This window comes from Papio anubis, chromosome 9 (genome assembly GCF_008728515.1).
Source record: "Papio anubis isolate 15944 chromosome 9, Panubis1.0, whole genome shotgun sequence".
NCBI lineage: Eukaryota > Metazoa > Chordata > Mammalia > Primates > Cercopithecidae > Papio > Papio anubis.
Window position 1 is genome coordinate 114853512 of NC_044984.1, and position 23363 is coordinate 114876874.

The 23363-nt window shown below is 45.9% G+C and overlaps 1 protein-coding gene and 1 pseudogene across 2 annotated transcripts; both read right to left on the bottom strand.

Annotated features, from left to right (window-relative positions):
- Positions 1–379: 379 nt before the first annotated feature.
- On the bottom strand, positions 380–23025 carry COQ5 (coenzyme Q5, methyltransferase). Of its 2 annotated transcripts, XM_003907255.3 has the most exons (7): positions 22788–23025; positions 14738–14887; positions 11551–11772; positions 5147–5253; positions 1981–2069; positions 1070–1181; positions 380–985 (listed from the first exon to the last, which is right to left on the bottom strand). In XM_003907255.3, exons 1-7 carry the CDS (start codon positions 22987–22989, stop codon positions 884–886), a joined length of 984 nt encoding a protein of 327 aa, XP_003907304.2. In that variant the 5' UTR covers positions 22990–23025; the 3' UTR covers positions 380–883. The 2 variants fall into 2 exon arrangements, with proteins under 2 accessions (XP_003907304.2, XP_017801733.2); XM_017946244.3 differs by lacking the exon at positions 14738–14887.
- LOC101010889 lies at positions 15236–16667 on the bottom strand (annotated as a pseudogene).
- Positions 23026–23363: the final 338 nt, after the last annotated feature.

Here is a 23363-nt window from a genome sequence, read left to right on the forward strand (position 1 = left end):
TATGAAAGTGCTGGGATTATAGGCGTGAGCCACTGCACCCAACCCACACGGTAGCTTTTTATGGAAGAGGACTGAAAGAATGATGAAAAATATATTTTCTGGCCGGGCACGGCCAACATGGTGAAACCCCATCTCTACTAAAAATACAAAAAAATGTAGCTGGGTGTGGTGGCATGCACCTGTAATCCCAGCTACTTGGGAGGCTGAGGCAGGAGAATTGCTTGAACTCGCAAGGCGGAGGTTGCAGTGAGCAGAGACTGTGCCACTGCACTCCAGCCTGGGTGACAGAGGAAGACTCCGTCTCGGAAAAAAAAAAAAAAAAAAAGAAAAAGAAAAATATATTTTCCTTACCCCCTTCAAGAAAAAATGACAAGTACCATCAAAAGGTAAACTCGTTTACTGGTTCAGCACACAATTCTCATGATATTAGTACTCTGATCTGGGCCTAGACTTAGTCCTAGGCTGAAAGATTGATTCAGGTACAATTAAGTTTTCTGGTGAAAAATCGTCATTGGGTTCAAATGATCTATTATCCCTCTGGAAGGCAGCACCAGCAGGGAAGCTATGAATACACTCACTTCAAAACTGAGCTTTAGTGCTGGTTGTACCTTAACCACACACCCTATAGCCAAGAGAAATTAGCAGTTGAGCAAAAATACAGACCAAATGCCTCTGGGAGATGGACTGAAGCAGCTCCAAAGAAAGCTGTAAAAAAGTGACAAGAATTTGTTCTTCCACTTTAAGACTGTTCGATTCAAACATGAGTCCATGGCACGTATCCTTAAGAGGAGATGGTCTCCTGCTGTCTCATTTGCCAGATTATCCTTCAGTTCCAGGCTTTCAACAGGATGTGACTGGTTCATGCTCCATGACAGGAAAGGAATTAAAGTTTGAAGCCAGAATGAATGGCCACAATGCCTGATGTTAGACTTTCATAGGTCACCTTGTGAAAGCCTGCATCTTCTATCATCTCTTTGAACTCTTCCTAAAACACAAGGAAAGATGATACAGCCAGAGTAGCCTGGATTTCACTGTAGGGCCTTTGTTTAAAGCTATAGAAGTTTCATACCTGAGACGGAAACCTTCGGATACTCTCTACAAGGTACTGATAGGACTTCCAGTCTCCAGCGATGACCTCTCCCAGGACAGGGATGACCTGGAAGCTATATAGATCATAAAGCCTAAGCAAACAAAAAGGTAAAAGATGAAGATTAGAACATGCCCCTCACTTCTTCCCTAGATAAGAAGAAAGAAGGACTAAACCTGGGGTCACAAACTCAAATGCCTACAGGCATCAAGCAAGAACCTGAATTAAGTGGGTCAGGTACAAGACCAGTAGAAGTGCTGACAGGTACAGTTAGGAAGTATGATAAAGTGGAGAAGAGACAGTTACTACTCAGCCCTCCCTGTGGCATGTGGGGATATGGGCCTACCCAGGGCTGCCATGTATCTGATTTCTCAAGTGAAGCTGGAAATTCAGATTTTTATGTAAAATTTCCTGATTAAATTTTTTTTTTTTTAGAGATAGGGTCTCACTGTGTTGCCCAGGCTGGTCTTGAAATTCTGGCCTCAAGTGATCCTCCCGCCTCAGCCTCCCAAAGTGCTGAGATTACAAGCATGAGCCACTGCACTTGGCCCAAATTTCCTGATTTTTTTTTAAGTCAGTCAAATTTAGCAGTGGGGCGTTGAACAGCAACATTAGTGCCACTAATAAGTTCTGATAACCCACTACCATTGGACCAACCATTTCCTGATTTTTAAATAGGGGCTTCTAAGTCAATTTCTTAATACACATATGTAAGCCAACTTGGATCTGGTTTGAGACTCTTGTGGCCTAGGTACTATAATTCAGAACTGGCTGACCTGTGGTACTCTGAACTACAAAGTTCATGCTTATAGCTTACTGGCTATTCTCAGTCCATTTCAGGGTAGGAAACCTTGGCTATACAATGAAGATAAAGCCCTATTAACAATGCCAACCTGGATATGAGGGGATTGTTCACTTGGCTAAATTCCAGACAGAGAAACCGTCCTCCTGGTTTCAGCACCCGATGGGCTTCCTGGAGTGCCTGAGCAAGACAAGGAACAACAGGACACACTCCTCAGTAGACCTCATTCAATTCCATGAGGCCAAAACAGCTTTAGCTTCTGTAGGCATTACAAAAGTTATCATGGCCCACAAACCTCTTGTTTATTTTCACTTGGGAAGCTGTAGCAGCAGCAATAACCCTACGTATCCCAAATGCTATAGGCATTCTGCTGTCAGTGACTAGACAAAGTTAGTTGGGGTAATCTAAACTGACTACAGATTGGTACAACTGCATGAAGGGTAAGTTTAGAGTTACCTATCAAAATCACAATGGGGCCGGGCGCAGTGGCTCAAGCCTGTAATTCCAGCACTTTGGGAGGCCGAGGCGGGTGGATCACGAGGTCAGGAGATCGAGACTATCCTGGCTAACATGGTGAAACCCCATCTCTACTAAAAATACAAAAAACTAGCCGGGCGAGGTGGCGGGCGCCTGTAGTCTCAGCTACTTGGGAGGCTGAGGCTGGAGAATGGCGTGAACCCGGGAGGCGGAGCTTGCAGTGAGCCGAGATCACGCCACTGCACTCCAGCCTGGGAGACACAGCGAGACTCCGTCTCCAAAAAAAAAAAAAAAATCACAATGGATATCCTCTCTGATAAAGCAATTTTACTTCAAGGAATCTATCTTACAGAAATGCTTCTACTATGGAAATGACATGTATGTGGGTTATTCACTTTTATTTATTATTTTTTTTTGCGATGGAGTCTTGCTCTGTTGCCCAGACTGGAGTGCAGTGGTGTGATCTCAGCTCACTGCAACCTCTGCCTCCCGGGTTCAAGTGATTCTCCTCCCTCAGCCTCCCAAGTATCTGGGACTATAGGCACGTACTACCACACCCGGCTAATTTCTGTATTTTTAGTAGAGACGGGGTTTCACCATGTTGGTCAGGCTGGTCTCGAACTCCTGACCTCATGATCCACCCGCCTTGGCCTCCCAAAGTGCTGGGATTACAGGTGAGCCACCACACCTGGCCTCTATTCAACTATTTTTAGAAGAGCCAGTGCTCTTCATGTACTTACAAGCAAAAATCTCCAAGAAATACTTTTTTACTTTTATTCTTTCTATCTATCTATCTATCTATCTATCTATCTAGTCTCACTCTGTCATCCAGGCTGGAGTGCAGTGGTGTGATCTCAGCTCACTGCAGCCTTCGCCTCCTGGGTTCAAGGGATTTTCCTGCCTCAGCCTCCCAAGTAGCTGGAACTACAGGTTCACGCTGCCACACCTAGCTAATTTTTGTATTTTTAGTAGAGACGGGGTTCACCATGTTGGCCAGAATGGTCTTGATCTCCTGACCTCGTGATCCGCCCACCTCAGCCTCACAAAGAGTTGGGAGGCCAGCCTGGAGGCCTCCAAAGAGTTCAAGACCAGTTGAGGTTGAACTCACCTGGCTGCAGTGAGCCGAGATCGCACTATCGCACTCCAGCCTGGGTGACAGAGTAAGAGTCCGTTTCAAAAAAAAAAAGAAGAAAGAAAGAAAATAGTACACCTTGGCACAAAACATTGTAAACACTTGTCTAAGGTTACTCAGTAAACAAATCAATGAATCCATGCAAAAAATTACAAATAAGGATGTCACAAAGTTGTGCTATATGAAAAACATAGGAAAAAAAGAAATATCAATTAGTTATTGGTCATGTGAATCATAACCAATTCACAAAACATCTTGGCAAAGATACACAAGAAGCTGGTGACTGTCTGAAGGGAGAAGCACTGAATGCGAGAGGAGGCAAGGATGGGAGGGAGATTGTCACATATACCCTTTTGTACTTTTTGAACTTTGAACCTATTAAAAAAATTTATTTCCCCCGGCGCAGTGGCTTACGCCTGTAATCCCAGCACTTTGGGAGGCTGAGGCGGGAGGATCACGAGATCAAGAGATGGAGACCATTCTGGTCAACACAGTGAAACCCCCTCTCTACTGAAAAATACAAAAATAAGCTGAGCGTGGTGACACATGCCTGTAGTCCTAGCTACCCGGGAGGCTGAGGCAGGAGAATCGCTTGAACCCGGGAGACAGAGGTTGCAGTGAGCCAAGATCACGCCACTGCACTCCAGCCTGGCAACAGAGCAAGACTGTGTCTCAAAAAAAAAAAAAAAAAAAAGTTTTAATTCAACGAAATAATAAACTGGCTACTGACATAGGAAAGGTGATGCAAACCAAGCTGATAAAACTCCATAAAGAACTTACCACTTAACCAGAGGACCCACGCAACCAGAGACTATGTTACCAAAATGAAACTCTTTGCCTTGCACATGGTCTTCAAGTGTTTTGAACAGAATGTTAAAGTAGGAATAAAGGCCAGGCATGGTGGCTCAAGCCTGTAATCCCAGCATTTTGGGAGGCTGAGATGAGAGGATCACTTGAGCTCAGGAGTTCGAGATCAACCTGGGCAACATGGCGAAACTCCATCTCTACAAAAAATAAAAATAAAAAATAAGGTAGGAACAAAGAGGAGCTCCATCAGATTAAGGAATGCTCCCCTCTTCCAGCAGAAAAGCCATGAATCCAGCTATCTTTTGTCAAAACAGTGTTTGAGGGCCTTTGTCTTTGTCAGCCTCTGAAATGTCCCTGATCTTCTGCAAATTCACAGGGTCAAGCAGCTTCACAAGTATGAGGAAACACACAAAGGCCAGAGCAAGACCAAATCCCAAAGATGTGACTACCAATCCAAGTAAGACAGGCTTCTATGGAGATCAGTTCTGTGGTTTTAGTCTTTTTCAATTTTGTGACTAGAAAATTTGTCAACTTAAAGGATTGAGCACCCTAAACTTCAAACAGGCATTCCACTCAAGCGCCGAGCCCTTAAACATTATATTTTTTAAGATCAAAAAAAAAAAAAATCTCTCCCTAGGGGTGGTGGTGGGTGCCTGTAATCCCAGCTACTTGGGAAGCAGATGTGGAAGGACTGCTTGAGCCCAGGAGTTTGAGACCAGCCTGGACAAAATAGCAACACCCCATCTCAAAAAATAAAACTCTTCTTTCCTCACTCACTGTAGCTCTACAACTGAGGTAATTTCCTGAGAGTCATACAAGCTGAGGATGCAGCCATTCATACCTGATCAATGTGTGTGACATTCCGGATCCCAAAGGCAATGGTGTAAATATCAAACTTGTCATCATCAAAGGGCAGCTCTTCAGCGTCTCCTAATACCCATGCAAGTCCTGGAAGAGAAAATGAGTTCCAGGTCTCAGTGTGGGTAGCTGTTTTTCCCGCACCCAGTGAATTCATTTCATGTAGAGCACTGGGCTTGAAAGCCCAGGTCCTGGGGGTTAGGCTGCCTGGATTCTAATACCAGCTTCACCATATTCCTTATATATTCATATATTTCCTTTTATATTTTTAATCAGTTATTATTATTATTTTTTAGACATGAGAGGTCTTGCTTTCTCACCCAGGTTGGAGTACAGTGGCACAATCACAGCTCACTGCATCCTCAAACTCCTGGGCTCAAGCAATCCTCCTGCCTCGGCCTCCCAAAGTGCTGGAATGACAGATGTGAGCCACTGTGCCTGGCCTGTGTATTCTTGAATAAACTACTTTGTCTCAGTTTCCTCATCTGTAAAATGGAGTTAAAAACTAGTGCCTACTTTATAGGGTTACTAAAAGTATTAACTGAGTTACTCTAAGTACAGAATTTAGCATAGTTTTACTGGTTTTATTGGAATCACAGAGCATCAGCATGTCCAGGTCTGAGGCCAGGTCATGAATTCAGAGATCACCAGAGGCCCCTATCAGGGTGGCTGTGTCCCCCAAGGATCTTGATTGGACTTTAACATTACACAACCTACAGCAAATTAGATGTAAAATACAAAAAGAAGACTCTATAGAGGAAGGTAAATGAAAATAACCTTTCTGGAAAGCAAATTAGCAGCATCTAACAAGGGCCTTAAAAATAAGTAAGGGATGCCGGGCGCGGTGGCTCAAGCCTGTAATCCCAGCACTTTGGGAGGCCGAGACGGGCGGATCACGAGGTCAGGAGATCGAGACCATCCTGGCTAACACGGTGAAACCCCGTCTCTACTAAAAAATACAAAAAACTAGCCGGGCGCGGTGGCGGGCGCCTGTAGTCCCAGCTACTCAGGAGGCTGAGGCAGGAGAATGGCGTGAACCCGGGAGGCGGAGCTTGCAGTGAGCTGAGATCCGGCCACTGCACTCCCAGCCTGGTTGGCAGGCGAGACTCACGTCTCAAAATAAGTAAGGGCTGGGCGTGGTGGCTCACGCCTGTAATTCCAGCACTTTGGGAGGCCGAGGCGGGTGGACTGCAAGGTCAGGAGTTCGAGACCAGCCTGGCCAATATGGTGAAACCCCCGTGTCTACTAAAAATACAAAAAAATTATCTGGGCTTGGTGGCGCATGCCTGTAATCCCAGCTAATCCGGAGGCTGAGGCAGGAGAATTGCTTGAACCCAGGAGGTGGAGGATGCAGTAAGCTGAGATTATGCCACCACACTCCAACCTAGGTGACACAGTGAGACTCCGTCTCAAAAAAAGAAAAAATAAATAAATAAATAAGTATATCTGGCCAGGTGCGGTGGCTCATGCCTGTAATCCCAGCACTTTGGGAAGCCGAGGTGGCCGGATCACGAGGTCAGGAGATCAAAACGCGGTGAAACCCCGTCTCTACTAAAAATACAAAAAATTAGCCAGACGTGGTGGCATGCACCTATAGTCCCAGCTACTGGGAAGGCTGAGGCAGGAGAATTGCTTGAATCCGGGAGGTGGAGGTTGCAGTGAGCTGAGACTGCGCCACTGTACTCCAGCCTGGGTGACAGATGAGACTCCATCTCAAAAAAAAAAAAAAAAAAAAAGTATACCTTTTGACCCAGTGATTTGATTTTTAGGGAAAGGACATTGACATCACATCACAACTACTGCTTAGAGGGCCCTTATCAAGTGGCAGGGTCTGTGTTATTTTATGTACATCTAGATTATCTTAGTACATCCTCATACCAACTCTGTGAGAGAGTTACTACCATTATCCTAATGTTTCAGGTCAGCAAAGTGAACATCAGAAAGGTTAAAGTCTGAGCTGAGCATGGTGGCATGCGCCTGTAATCCCAGAGACTCAGGAGGCTGAGGCGGGAGGAGAGCTTGAGCTCAGGAGTTCAATACCAGCCTGGGTAACACAGCAAGACCATATCTCGAAAAAATAAAAAGCAAAAAGAGGAAGGTTGCTTGCCCAAGGTCAAACAGATGGACTGGAATCCAGAGCCTATGTTTTCAACAGCTACGGTATATCACCTCGTAGTATGAAGTAGTTATTAGAGTTTAAACAGTTGACTAAGGTTATGTAGTCAGTAAACGAATAAATCCATGCAAAAATTACAAATAAGAACGTCACAAAGTTGTGATACATGCAAAACACTGGGGAAAAAAAGAATTACCAATTGGTTATTGGTTATGTGAATTGGTTATGTGAATCATGAAACATCCATATGAAAGAATAGCATAAAAAATAATGATTTCAAGGAATTTCTAACGACATGGAAAAATCTTTTGACATAATAGTAAATTAAAGTAGGATTACTAATTTGTAGGCCAGATGCGGTGGCTCATGCCCGTAATCCCAGCACTTTGGGAGGTCGAGGTAGGTGGATCACGAGGTCAGGAGTTCGAAATCAGCCTGGCCAAGATGGTGAAACCCCGTCTCCACTGAAAATACAAAAATTAGCTAAGTATGGTGGAGGGCGCCTGTAATCCCAGCTACTTAGGAGGCTGAGGCAGGGGAATCACTTGAACCGGGAGGCGGAGGTTGCCATGAGCCAAGATCACACCACTGCACTCTAGCCTGGGCGACATAGCAGGACTCTGCCTCAAAAAAAATAAACAAAATAAAATAAAATGAAATAAAATAAAAATAAAATAAATAAATGGTATATATAGGATGTTCTCAACTTTATAAAAAGGGAATGATTAGGAAAAAGGAAGGAAACATCACCATATTGAGGGGTATCTCTGAATGTTTGAATTACGGTTAATATTTACTTTCTTCTTAACACTTTTTCAAGCCAGGCGTGATAACCCACGCCTGTAATCCCAGCACTTTGGGAGGCCAAGGAGGGCAGACCACTTGAGGCCAAGAGTTTGAGAGTCGCCTGGCCAACATGGCTAAACCCTATCTCCACTAAAAATACAAAAATTAGCCAAGCGTGGTGGCATACATCTATAATCCTAGCTACTCACCTAATTTTTTTTTTTTTTTTTTTTTTTAGTAGAGACAGGGTTTCACCATGTTGGCCAGGCTGTTCTCAAACTCCTGACCTCACGTGATCCATCCACCTCGGCCTCCCAAAGTGCTGGGATAACAGGTGTGAGCCACGGCACCCAGCCAAATATATATATTTTTTAAAGCTCCTGCCCCTAAGGTCTTCCATGTGGGAAGGAAAGTGCTACATAAAAAATATAAATAAAACATATAACCATGCTATACATTTAAAAAAGTAGTTAAGTGACACATTAACTTTTTTTTTTTGAGACAGAGCCTTGCTCTGTCACTCAGTCTGGAGTGCAGTGGTGTGATCTTAGCTCACTGCAACGTCTACCTCCTGGGTTCAAGAGATTCTCATGCCTCAGCCTCCTGAGTAGCTGGGATTACAGGAGTGCACCACCATGCCTGGCTAATTTTTGTATTTTTAGTAGAGACGGGATTTCACCACTTTGGCCAGGCTGGTCTCGAACTTTTGACCTCAGGAGATACCCCTGCCTCCGCCTCCCAAAGGGTTGGGATTACAGGCGTAAGCCACCGCGCCCAACCACACATTAACTATCACATTTATTAAATAATTTCTAGGGTCTTCCTACTTAGTTTCTACTTTTCATGATGTTTTTGCAAAGGTATGATTATTGGAGATTGACAAAACAAGGAGGAAAGATAAAACTGTACTATGGGGCACTTAATAATTCCTACGCAGATGCATTTGTTTTGGTGCTTAGGAGAGCTCGAAGGGCAGGCTATGCAATGGAAGAGATGATTCCAGAAATGGAACACTGCCTATCATTTCAATATCCTTGTTTTCCATTCTTTATGGCTGAGTACCAGAGAGTAGGGAAACATGTTTGTCAGTAGGAGTAAGGAAACATAGTGCCTTTGTCTAAAAACACTAGTGACTGTCTGCCTTCTGACCAGTATTGATGGTCAACAAAGGAGCCCTTCAGCTTGGGGGCCAAGTGGGCTGCAGTTCGTCTAGGCAGCTCCTTCTGGGGGTGGGAGGAGGAAGAGGAGGAAGATTTGAGCTAAAATAACCATAGACACTCATGGTGGGGGAGGAGAAGGAGAGAAATGCTGATGCTGACCTGAGGGACGTTCTTTGTTGTATACCACTGCCCCTTACAGTGGCCGTCTGTGGTCCCTGGCCAGCATGGAAGAGGGCAGAGCAGCGGCTCTGAAAAGCTGGGCAGGGTGTGGTGGCTCACGCCTGTAATCCCAACACTTTGGGAGGCAGGGGTAGGCGGATCACAGGAAGCCAAGAGTTCGAGACCAGCCTGGCCAACATAGTGAAACCCCATCTCTACTTAAAATACAAAAAAATTGCTGGCTGTGGTGATACGCAGCTGTAATCCCAGCTACTCGGGAGGCTGAGGCACAAGAATTGCTTGAACCCGGGAGGCAGAGGTTATAGTGACCCGAGATCATGCCACTGTACGCCATCCTGGGCAACAGGGCGAGACTCTTGTCTCAGAAAAAACAAAACAAAACTGGGCCAACAAGGTGCAGTTGCCAGGATGGAGTTTCTCTGTTGTTGCCCAGGCTGGAGTACAATGGCACGATCTCGCTCACCACAACCTCCGCCTTCCAGGTTCAAGCGATTCTCCTGCCTCAGCTTCCCAAATAGCTGGAATTACAGGCATGCGCCACCACACCCAGCTAATTTTGTATTTTTAGTAGAGACAGGGTTTCTCCATATTGGTCAGGCTGGTCTCGAACTCTGGATCTCAGGTGATCCGACCCCCTCAGCCTCCCAAAGTGCTGGGATTATAGGCATGAGCCACCACGCCTGGCTAAATTTGCTTTTTTTGAGTCTGTTGCCCAGGCTGGAGTGCAGTGGCATGATCATGGCTCACTGCCATCTCGACCTCATGGGCTCAAGTGATCCTCCTGCTTCAGCCTCTCAAGTAGCTGCTATTACAGGTGTGTACCACCACACTTGGCTAACTTAAATTTTTTGTAGAGACAGAGCCTCACTATGTTGCCTAGGCTGGTCTTGAACTCCTGGCTTCAAGCGATCCTTCAGCCTCGGCCTTCCAAAGTGCTGGGATTACAGGCATGAGCCACCTTGCTGCCAAAATTTACAGTTTTAAGCTAGTACACAAATCATCCATTTTGAGCTTGCAGTAGTCTCACAGAGATATGCACGCAGTCATTTCCCTATCTGCTGTTCGTATTTACCATGGTAGGGAAGTTTGAGGAGTACTGTTCACAAGTGTTTCTTTGAGTGTATCATTTGGGTCCTCTGAGAAACAGATGCTGAGATGGACCATGGAGTGTAATAGTTTTTTTGTGTGTGGCAGGGGAAACACAGAGAAGACAAAGGGAGAGGAAGAAAGACTGAGCAAGAAAAGCCTTTAGACCTTAATGCAGATCTGACAAAGCCTCAGCCTACCCAATAGGGACCTCTGGAACAAAGGCTGGCTGTTAAAGAGTCCTGCCTGGAAAATATCCAGGCCCTACTAGTCCCACAGTGTTCAGTCATTGGCTGGGGGCTGCCACAAAAGAGCCTGGCCTCCCTTGGAAGCTGAAGCAGACACTGATGGTGCTAACAGGTGGAGGCTGCTAGCTAACTGCACTCCTTGTGGCTGAAGGGCAAGTTATTTCTTTTTTTATTTTTTAAATTTCTTTAGAGACAGGGTCTCGCTCTGTCACTCAGACTGGGGTACAGAGGTGCAATCACAGCTCACTGTAGCCTGGAACTCTTGGGCTCAAGTAATTCTCCCATCTTGGCCTCCCAAAGATCTGAGATAATGGGCATGAGCCATGGGCCCAGCCAAAAGTTCTTTCTTTACAGGAGATGAGAGGTCCAGTTGCACAGCAATCAAACTATCCTAGCATGGACAGGAGAATGGAATGGTTCAAGAATGGGAATGATACAACGAGGTCACCCTGAAGCTGCTGGGAAATTACAGCAAAACTTCTGTCTCAGGGTCTGAGAGCTGAGATCCGAAGATTCAACTCCAATTTGGGATGTGCCACTGAGAAGTTGTGTGACCTGGGTAAGATTCTTGACTTATTTGGGATCTAGTGATCCCAGTCACATAGGGCTGGGTAAGCTCACTCAATGGGCTGCTATGCATGAATAATGCATATAACAGCATACAAACTAGATTCAGCCAGGCAAATCATCTTCAACCGGCCCATCTATAAGTTTCTGAAAGCCAAAAGATAAAGCATTTCAATATTTTACACACTCCACCTATTCTATAAAGATACGAACACTTCCCGTGTCTGCCTTCTGCAGGACTCACCAGCTCTGTATCCTTGAGCCAAGGCTTTCTGCTTTCCAACCTTTAGCATTTCCTTGTTGATGTCACACACCACGACACGAGACCCGCCCAAGAAATCTTCTTCATTCTGGTACTTTTTGGCAATTTCTTCCCAGGATAAATTTTGTTGGGCCCTTAACTGCCTCTTCTGTTTACTCTGATGCTGGGACTGAACATAATTAAGGAACCGGAATGCAATGTCACCTGTGGGAAGCCAACAGGAGGAAAGATGCAGACTAAAACAAAAACAAAAAAGGAAGAAACAGCATTTCCTAAAACCCAAAGGGGTAACAGAGGCACCGGAGTACCTGTGTTAGCTAACTGGACTCAGTGTGGTTTTTGAAAGCCAAGTCCTTTCTTCTTTTTGTTAGAGACAGGGTCTCACTCCATCACCCTGGCTGGAGTGCAGAGACACAATCATAGCTGAGTGTGTGAACTCATTTCAACACTAACTTTTTTTTTTATTTTTTTTTTTTTTTTTTTTGAGACGGAGTCTCGCGCTGTCGCCCAGGCTGGAGTGCAGTGGCCGGATCTCAGCTCACTGCAAGCTCCGCCTCCCGGGTTCACGCCATTCTCCGGCCTCAGCCTCCCGAGTAGCTGGGACTACAGGCGCTGCCACCTCGCCCGGCTATTTTTTGTATTTCTTAGTAGAGACGGGGTTTCACCGTGTTAGCCAGGATGGTCTCGATCTCCTGACCTCGCGATCCGCCCATCTCGGCCTCCCAAAGTGCTGGGATTACAGGCTTGAGCCACCGCGCCCGGCCTAACTTTTTTTTTTTTTAATTGAAAAAATTGGGCCAGGCTTATGCCTGCAATCTCAGCACTTTGGGAGGCTGAGACTGGTGGATCACCTGAGGTCAGGAGCCTGAGACCAGCCTGGCCAACATGGTGAAACCTCGTCTCTACTAAAAATACAAAAATTAGCCAGGCGTGATGGCAGGCGCCTGTAATCCCAGCTACTCAGGAGGCTGGGGCAGGAGAATCGCTTGAACTTGGGAAACGGAGGTTGCAGTGAGCTGAGATAGCGCCATTGCACTCCAGCCTGGGTGACAAAAGCAAAACTCTGTCTCAAAAAAAAAAAAATTAACTAAAATAAAAACTGAAAATCAAGTGTTTATAATACCGTGACCTAGTAAATATTGTTCAGGACAAATCCAGTGCTTTCTAGAATCCTATTTCCTTTCTGTTTTCTCTCTTTTCTATATTTTCTTTCTTTCTTTCTTTTTTTTTTTTGAGACGGAGTTTCTGCTCTTGTTGCCCAGGCTGGAGTGCAATGGCACCATCTCAGCTCACCGCAACCTCTGCCTCCCAGGTTCAAGTGATTCTCCTGCCTCAGCCTCCCAAGTAGCTGGGATCACAGGCATGTGCCACCGAACCTGGCTAATTTTGTATTATTAGTAGAGATAGGGTTTCATCATGTTGGTCAGGTGGGTCTTGAACTCTTGACCTGTCAGGTGATCCACCTGCCTCAGCCTCCCAAAGTGCTGGGATTACAGGCATGGGCCATTGTGCCTGGCCCTATATTTCCTTTCTTATAATGCTGTTTCTGGCTGGGCTCGGTGGTTCATGCCTGTGACCCCAGCACTTCAGGCTTCAGGAGGCTCAGGTAGGCAGATTGCTTGAGCCCAGAGTTTTGAGACCAGCCTCTGTAACATGGTGAAACCCAGTCTCTGTGGAAAAAATTGCAAAAATTAGCCAGGTGTGGGACACATGCCTGTATTCCTAGCTATTTGGGAGGCTGAGATGGGAAGATTACTTGAGCCCTGGAGGGTGAAGGTTGCAGTAAGCTGAGATGACGCCACCACACTCCAGCCTGGGCAAAGGTGCGAGACCATTTCCAAAAAAAAAAAAGTTGTTTCCTTGCCTTTGTTTTTCTTACACTATTTTCAAGAAATATATCCTTGTTTCTCCCATATGTCTAACCAATTAGGTATTCTCCAGTCATTTTTTATATCTTTTTTTTTTTTTTTTTTTCTGAGACAGAGGCTCATTCTGTTCCCAGGCTAGAGTGCAGTAGCACGATCCCAGCTCACTGCAACCTCCACCTCCCAAGTTAAAACAATTCTCCTGCCTCAGACTCCTGAGTAGCTGGGATTACAGGTGCATGCCACCACGCCTGGCCAATTTTTGTATTTTTAGTAGAGACGGGGTTTTACCATGTTGGCCAGGATCGTCTCGATCTCTTGACCTCGTGATCCAACCGCATCGAGCTCCCAAAGTGCTGAGATTACAGGTGTGAGCCACTGCATCCGGCTATCGCCTGACAAATTTTTGTATTTTTAGTAGAGACAGGGTTTCATCATGTTGGCCAGACTGGTCTTGAACTCCTAACCTCAGGTGATCTGCCTGCCTCGGCCTCCCAAAGTGCTAGGATTATAGGTGTGAGCCACCACGTCCAGTCTCTAATGTAATTTAACATGTACAATGACATCACCAAGATGCACTGTGTAAAACCATGACATTTTTCTCTCCAAATGCTCAGTGTACAGGAAGTAGCAAAGGACCGTGCACAAACTAACTTTTGACATCCGATGTGACAGCAAATCAAGCAGAAAAGGCAGCCTCGAAAACTTATATAAAGTAATAAAAGGCTTCCCCCATCCCCTAAAAAAGAGGAAAAGGGAAAAAGAGAGGAAAAGCTAATCTGTGTATTTTAGAAATGTGACAGGCAGCTAGGCACAGTTGCTCACACCTTTAATCCCAGCACTTTGGGAGGCCAAGGCACAGGTATCACGAGGTCAGGAGTTCAAGACCAGTCTGACCAAGATGGTGGAACCCTGTCTCTACTAACAATACAAAAATTAGCCAGGCGTGGTGGTGCATGTCTGTAATCCCAGCTACTCAGGAGGCTGAGGCAGAGAGTTGCTTGAACTCGGGAGGCAGAGGTTGCAGTGAGCCGAGATTACAAAAACATGACAGGCAAAAAACTGTCATTCTACGTTTTTGAATGATATTCAGTCAAAAAGATAAGTGCATGCCTTTCTTAGAAGCTATAAATATGCTGATTTTCAATTACATCTTCAGCCTAGTGTTAGGTGAGCTAGCTCACTACAGGAAGCTGAGGCAGAGAATTGCTTGAACTTGGGAGGCAGAAGTTGCAGTGAGCCGAGATTACAAATTTCTGTAAAACATGCTCAATGGTAGGGAAGGATACCAAACTCGACATTACCTGTGCCTCCAGCAACATCAAGCAGCTGGGTCCCAGGAAGTGGGCGCATCTTCCAGAGCAGCAAATCCTTCCAAACACGATGGATACCAAGACTCATCATATCATTCATCACATCATACTTCTTAGCCACACTTTCAAACACCTGATAGACTGACATGGGAGAAACACACACAATAGTGCTATTAACAGTATTCACTTAGAAAAACTCTTGGCCGGGCGCGGTGGCTCAAGCCTGTAGTCCCAGCACTTTGGGAGGCCGAGACGGGCGGATCACGAGGTCAGGAGATCGAGACCATCCTGGCTAACATGGTGAAACCCCGTCTCTATTAAGAAATACAAAAAACTAGCCGGGCGAAGTGGCGGGCGCCTGTAGTCCCAGCTACTCGGGAGGCTGAGGCCGGAGAATGGCATGAACCCGGGAGGCGGAGCTTGCAGTGAGCTGAGATCCGGCCACTGCACTCCAGCCTGGGCGACAGAGCGAGACTCCGTCTCAAAAAAAAAAAAAAAAAAAAAAAAGAAAAACTCTTAACAAAAAAGGAGGAAGCTTTTTTCCCCTGAAATGACCTGTCTTTGCAAGGTGAAACTAAGTCGTAATGCTTGAAGCCCAAATCTACACCTTAACATTACTTTATTGATTTATTTATTTTTCCTGCCTCAGATTTATTTGTACAAATAGCACAGGAGGACCCCAGCCCCATGCAGACGGCAGTCCAGGGGGATCACACCAGTCCTTCTGTCCTCACGTTGGCAGACAGATATCTATTCTGAAGCCTTTGTAGGGGTCTGGGCACCTTTGGGAGCCTAAGCTGGAACTGAGGCTGGAGCTGCAGCCTGGGCCTTGGTTTGATCTCTGGCCTTGGCCTTTGACCGAGACAGCCTGACCCCCCTGGCAATGCAGGCACAAGCACGCTTCCCAAGCTAGGGGTGGGCAATGTAAGCAAGTGGATCAAGCTTGCGGCTGACACCCTTTGGGATCTTGGGCTTAACCTCCTTGAGCTTTACAAGGGCCTTGATAGCCTCGGCACGTGCACTCATGGCCTCGGCACTGTTGGCCTGCATCTTTTTTAGGTCCTTCTTGTCGTGCTTCTTGGCAAAGCTCATGTTCCTCAGGAACTTGGGGTCCACCTCCTTAAGAGATTCTTATCTAGCCGGGCGCGGAGGCTCACGCCTGTAATCCCAGCATTTTGGGAGGCTGAGGTGGGCGCATCGTGAGCTCAATGGTTCAAGACCAGACTGGCCAACATGGTGAAATCTCGCCTCTACTAAAAATACAAAAATTAGCCGGGCGTGGTGGTGGGCACCTATAATCCCAGCTACTAGGGAGGCTGAGGCAGGAGAACTGGTTGAAGCCGGGAGGCGAAGGTTGCAGTGAGCCACGACCGCACCATTGCACTCCAGCCTGGGCAACAGAGCGAGACTCCACCTCAAAAAAAAAAAAAAAAAAAAAGGGATTCATATCTTTGTGATTGGGGTTTCTTGATACCATTTCTGTGCCATTTTCAGGACTGGTTGTGTGTGGTGTGGTTCTTCGACTTGGGCATGTCTGCCCTGGTCCTCTCTGCAGCCTGCTCCCTGCTGCTGCTCCTAAGTCATGGATGGCATCACATTACCTCTTTAATAAGAGGCTTAAATGTATTTCATGGGAGAAATCAACCTCTTTTCTGCTGTCTTAATTATCATTACTTAGGACTACTACTTTGTAATAATGCCATACATATACTTGGTACTAAATAAGATGTTTCTGTTTCTTAAAGGATAGGGTGGGAGAAATCGGAATTTTTCTCATGGTTATTATAATAAAAGACAAGATCCATTAGAAAGATGCATACAGAGCACGGTGGCTCTTGCCTGGAATCCCAGCACTTTGGGAGGCCGAGGGGGTCGATTCACTTGAGGACAGGAGTTCAAGACCAGCCTGGCCAACATGGCAAAACCCTGTCTCTAGTAAAAACACAAAAATTAGCAGGGCATGGTGGCGCACACCTGTAATCCCAGCTACTCGGGTGGCTGTGGCTGGAGAATCACTTGAACCTGGGAGGTAGAGGTTACAGTGAGCTGAAATTGGACCACTGCATTCCAGCCTGGGCGACAGAGAGAGACTCTGTTTCAAAATAAAGATGAAAGATGCGTGATTAATGAATGGAAAGACCTTGGCTCATGTCTGCCTTATCACTGAGAAGAACCTCAGGTACAATTTGGTGGATACCTAGCCAAATGCCAAGCTGTGAATCAGGGCTAAGTCACAATTTAGAGGGCTCTCATGAGTCTTCTCCATAGGATCAACACAGACTATGGAATCTGGGATAGCTAAAGAGAGAAACAGTCTACTATCCAAGACTCTCAGAAGCATTTCCCTTTAATTTTTTTTTTTATTTGAGACTGAGTCTCGCTCTGTCACCCAGGCTGGAGTGCAGTGGCGCTATCTTGGCTCACTGCAAGCTCCACCTTCCGGGTTCATGCCATTCTCCTGCCTCAGCCTCCCGAGTAGCTGGGACTACAGGCACCTGCCACCACGCCCAGCTAATTTTTTGTATTTTTAGTAGAGACGGGTTTTCACCGTGTTAGCCAGGATGGTCTTGATCTCCTAACCTCATGATCTGCCCGCCTCGGACTCCCAAAGTGCTGGGATTACAGGCGTGAGCCACCGCACCCGGCCTTAAAGTTACCTGTTTTTCACCTCAGTTTCTCTGCCCGTAAGATGACTATATCAGTGCCAGCTCCCTACCTCCCTGCCAGAAGGCTGAATTGGATAATGAAGAGGAGATGCTTTGAGTTCCTCAGATGATATGTGCTGCACAGGATCCAAAACATGACACTCTTCTGCTGAATCAGACTACAGAGCCTGCCTTTAACTCAATCTTCAATGTCTATTCTCAACCTTCGGGTTTCCAAGTGCACTCTTTCCTTTTTTTTTAAATTTTTTGGGGGGACTGAGTCTTGCTCTGTCGCCCAGGATGGAGTACAGTGGCACAATCTCAGCTGACTGCAACCTCCTTCTCCCGGGTTCAAGTGATTCTCCTGCCTCAGCCTCCCGTAGCTGCGATTACAGGCCCTTGCCACCATGCCCATCTAATTTTTTATTTTTAGTACAGATGGGGTTTCGCCGTGTTGGCCAGCTGGTCTCAAACTCCTGACCTCATGATCCGCCCACCTCAGTCTCCCAAAGTGCTGGGATTACAGGAGTGAGTCACCACGCCCAGGCTGCTCTTTACTTTTGAGCGTCTTTTGGGGTATCTGGGGGACACTAAGGCTAACCTCACTCAGTATAAATAGTCCTTGCTGGCATGGTGGCACACACCTGGAGTGCCAGCAACTCGGGGAGCTAATGAGAGAGGACTGCTTGAACCCAGGAGTTCAAGGCTGCAGTGTGCAATGATTGTGCCTGTGAACAGCCATTGCGCTCCGGCCTGGGCAGCATAGTGAGACCTTGTCTCAAAAATAAATTAAAAAAATAGTCCTGGCTTTGCATGTTCCAATATGCATGAATTTCAGTTACTGTGGTTTAGCTAAATAACACCAGTCCCCCAACACCACGATTCAAGTACAATGGTATATTAAATGTGAGTAATTACAGAAAGTACATTCTTTTTTTTTTTTTTTTTTGAGACTGAGTCTGGCTCGTGTTCGCCCAGGCTGGAGTGCGGTGGCCGGGTCTCAGCTCATCTGCAAGTCTCGGCCTCCCAAAGTGCTGGGATTACAGGCTTGAGCCACCGCGCCCGGCAAAAGTACATTCTTTAGTCTACAAATCACTATGTAAATAACAGATATACAGCTGATCAGCAACCAATCATGCACTTCTTTCACAGACTTTAGGTGACTGGTTACCGTCACAGTTACTCAGTTCACAGACAGCAAAGCATGTACTTGTACTGCCTCCTTATCTTTCAGTGAAAAAACCCATGTGGCATAACTGGATAAATGAAAGAGGGAGGCCGGGCACGGTGGCTCAAGCCTGTAATCCCAGCACTTTGGGAGGCCGAGACAGGCGGATCACTAGGTCAGGAGATCGAGACTATCCTGGCTAACACGGTGAAACCCCGTCTCTACTAAAAAATACAAAAAACTAGCCGGGCGAGGTGGCGGGCGCCTGTAGTCCCAGCTACTCGGGAGGCTGAGGCAGGAGAATGGCGTAAACCCAGAAGGAAGAGCTTGCAGTGAGCTGAGACCAGGCCACTGCACTCCAGCCTGGGCGACAGAGCCAGACTCTGTCTCAAAAAAACAAAAAAAAAAAAAAAAAGGAAAGAGGGAATTGAGCAACAAAAATAAAAATGCTGATAATGCTGGAAGTGAAATTCAAATTGAGTGTCAGTGGAGTTATAGGAGAAAGAGATGACTGTGGGAATTTTGACACTGCTGCCACTGGAGACTCTAGACATACAGTCAGAGGAACTGCAGGAAAATGAACTTACCAACATATACAAGAAATAGAGCTGTGACAAAAAAAGTTGAAGATGTCCCAGAAGAAGTGATGCCAGCAAAAACTTTCACATTAAAGGAGTTCTTGGAGGTATTTCATAACATTGAAAGCACAAAGGATAAAATACTAGAAGTAGACAAAAACTTAGAAAGAAATATGGCAATTTGCCAAGGCATAAAAAAAGCTATTTCATATGACAAGAAGGTGGCAAACAGTGCTCAAACTACTCTTGGGAGATTTTTTACAAGGAAATAACAAGAATTTAATTCTCACGGTTTCTAATTTTTTATTAGATTTTTTTTTTCTTTTTTTTTGAGATAGTCTCACTCTGTCGCCCAGGCTAGAGTGCAGTGGCACAATCTCGGCTCACTACAACCTCCACCTCCCCGGTTCAAGCAATTTGCCTGCCTCAACCTCCCAATTAGCTGTGATTACAGGCGTGCGCCACCACACTTGGCTAATTTTTTTTTGTATTTTTAGTAGAGATGAGGTTTCACCATGCTGGCCAGGCTGGTCTCGAACTCTTGACTTCAAGTGATCTGCCTACCTCGGCCTCTCAGAGTGCTGGAATTACAGGTGTGAAAGATCGCACCTGGCCATAAATAAATATCAACTTTGGTATACATTTTTTCATTTCACTATACATTTATAACTGACAGGGTTTTTGATGGTTGATAACTTTTAAAGGTCATAGAACAATTGTAATTTTTCCCATTGATTAAGGTCATTGTGTATGACTTCAGCTTGCACATTTTCAGTCATGCATTACTGTGCAAAGCGAGGACTGTCTGTACTGCAATCTCAGTCCCCAATCTGGAATTCGTATTTAGTTCAGCAGTTAACTTCTTCCCTGCTTGCCACTGTACGAAATGTTGATTATACATTGTAAAGCACAAAACAGAAGTTAGGCATTATTATTATCATTACTAATTACTGGGTAAGAGCATACACTTTGGAAGTAACCCACCTGAATTCAAATCTCAGCTCTGCCACTTATTAGCAGAATCTTGGGCAAGTGATTTAATGTATTTGTTTCACATTTTTTCTTTCTTTCTTTCTTTTTTTCTTTGAGAGGAGTTTCGCTGTTGTTGCCCAGGCTGGAGTGCAATGGCACAATGTGGGCTCACCAAAACCTCCCCTTCCCAGGTTCAAGGGATTCTCCTACTCCAGCCTCCCGAGTACCTGGGAATACAGGCATGCACCACCATGCCAGGCTAATTTTGTATTTTCAGTAGAGACGGGGATTTCTCCATGTTAGTCAGGCTGGTCTGGAACTCCCGACCTCAGATGATCTACCTGCCTCAGCCTTCCAAAGTGCTGGGATTACAGGTGTGAGTTACTATGCCCGGCCTCACATTTTATTTACTTATAAAATTGGGCTATGGTGGGCGCGGTGGCTCCCGCCTGTAATCCCAGCACTTTGGAAGGCCAAGGCGGGTGGATCATGAGGTCAGGAGATCAAGACCATCCTGGCTAACATGGTGAAACCCTGTCTCTACTGAAAAAAAAATACAAAAAAGTAGCTAGGCGTGGTGGCAGGTGCCTGTAGCCCCAGCTACTCGGGAGGCTGAGGCAGAAGAAAGGCGTGAAGCCTGGAGTCGGAGCTTGCAGTGAGCCGAGATGGCGCCACTGCACTCCAGCTTGGGCGACAGAGCAAGACTCCGTCTCAAAAAAAAAAAAAGAAACCCCATCTCTACTAAAAATACAAAAACAGGGCCCAGTGGCAGACACCTATAATCCCAGCTACTTGAGAGGCTGAGACAGGAGAATCACTTGAACCTGGGAGGTGGAGGTTGCAGTGAGCCAAGATCAAACCACTGGACTCCAGCCTGGGCAATAGAGCGAGACTCCATCTCGAAAAAAAACTGGGCTAATAGTTCTTATCCTACAGTTTTATTTATAAGAATTAATGTGAAGTATTTTAGAAAGTTTCAGGACCTTAATAAGTGCTTGCTACTGCACTTGACTAGTCTTAAAAGTAAAAAATAAAATAAAATGAAATGGTTGGTATTATTGTACTTGGCTCCACTTATTTCATTCCATAAGCAGTTATCAAGCTCCTAATGTGCATCAAGCACTGAGGAAATAGGAATGAATGAACCACTGTCCTGGCTTTCTGGCCATTCAGTCATCTGAAACAAATAATAATTTGAATTTGACATTCAAAGTGTTAAAGTAGCGCTATGTATTAGCAAGGTTGAGGTGGGTAGACTTTAAGGGGATGGGAAATTCCACTGTGGGCACTTTCTCTTATTTCCTGGGTGACTCAGTAAAGAAACCTCTCAGAGCCTCACCTTATATCTCTGTAAAATGGGCCAATTCCTTCATCATTATAAATAGTACTAGTAGAGTTTAAAAACACTCCTTTTCCTTTCCTATGCCTGTGGCACAGTGCTGACAAAAAGAAACTGCTCAACATTATTGAACAATTACTAAGTGCCAGGGACTGTTTAAAGTGCTTTCATATATCAAGTATTCTGATACTCACAAGAACTCGGAGAAGAAGGGTTACTATTAGTCCTACTTGGCAAATTTGGAAGCTGAGGCACACAGAAGATAGTTTCTCTCCTTCCTTCCTTCCTTTCTTTCTTTCTTAGCAGGCTGGGGGTGGTGGCTCATGCCTGTAATCCCAGCACTTTGGTAGGCCAAGGCGGCTGGATCACCTGTTCGAGACCAGCCTGACCAACATGGAGAAACCCTGTCTCTACTAAAAATACAAAATTAGTCGGGCATGGTGGCGCATGCCTGTAATCCCAGCTACTCGGGAGGCTGAGGCAGGAGAATCATTTGAACCCAGGAGGCTGAGGTGCAGTGAGCCAAAACTGTTCCATTGCACTCCAGCCTGGGCAACAAGAGAGAAACTCCGTCTCAAAATAAATAAATAAATAAATAAATAAATAAATAAATAAATACAAAAACAAAACAAAAAAACCTATTTTTCTCTAGAGATAAAGAACGTGGGCTTCAGACTCTGATTAAACTGGGTTTGAATACTGGTTCCGCCACTTACTAGATATGTTCCAACCGGGCAACTTCTTGCTTAACCTTTAAGTCTCAATTTCCTTACGTGTAATATGGTAATAACAATACCCACTACTGGAATGTTGAAAATGAGAATTGAAAATAATGTCTGTACGTTGCCTGGCACATCACAAACGCTCAGTTGATGGGATTTAGTCATCATTATTCTGCTTTTAAAAAGGGGGCGTCTGGCTGGGCGCGGTGGCTCTCGCCTGTAATCCCAGCATTTTGGGAGGCCGAGGTGGGTGAATCACCTGACGTCAGGAGTTCGAAACCAGCCTCATGAAACCCCATCTCTGGCAAGAATACAAAAAAGTTAGCCGGGCGTGGTGGCGGGCGCCTGTAATCCCAGCTACTTGGGAGGCTGAGGCAGGAGAATCGCTTGAACCCGGGAGGCGCAGGTTGCACTGAGCCAAAATCGCGCCATTGCACTCCAGCCTGGGCAACAAGAGCGAAATTCCGTCACAAAAAAAAGAAAAGAAAAAAAAAGAAATCAGAACTGCACAGACAACAACACTGGAACTAATTGGATGTTAAATCAACCCATACTGGCCAGAAGAAACCAGACCGTGGACGGTCAGATCCCTCCATCCGCCCTCTCGCCCCTTTCACCTTTGCCCCCCTTCTCCTCTTCCGGCACAGTCTCAAACCCGAAGTGCGTTTCCGTTGCCCGCTTCTCTTGGGACAAGAGCCGAGCACTTAGTGGGGCCCCCGGCCAAGAGCTACGAAGCCCGAGGAGCTGGCAGCCCCGCATCGCCCGCGACCACCCACGGCCGCAATAGCTCCATAGAGCGCAGCTCTTGGGGGCAGCCATCTTGGTAGTCGAGTGACAAGGGCCAGAGAGTACGCCTTGTTGCGTCACTAGACGAACGACGGCGGCTGGCGGGAAACATTATTAGCCGAACGCGCCCTGAAATCTGATACACAGTTGTACGGGCAAAATCTCTAGGATCCAGAGGGTAGTCTTTAAGTATCGGAAATCTCTTCCTCTCTCTCTTCTCTGATTGAATTTACAATTCACCAGGAATGAGGGGAGCTCAGGGGAGCCCCGAGTCACCTCTTAGCGGCTATGTCTCTGAATCCGGCTAGGCAGAAGAGTACTAACTCGCAAGATATCCAGGAACTCTTGTTTTCTTGTGCAGAAGGGAGAAATTGAGGCATGGTGTGATTAAAAAGCCAAGATCACGG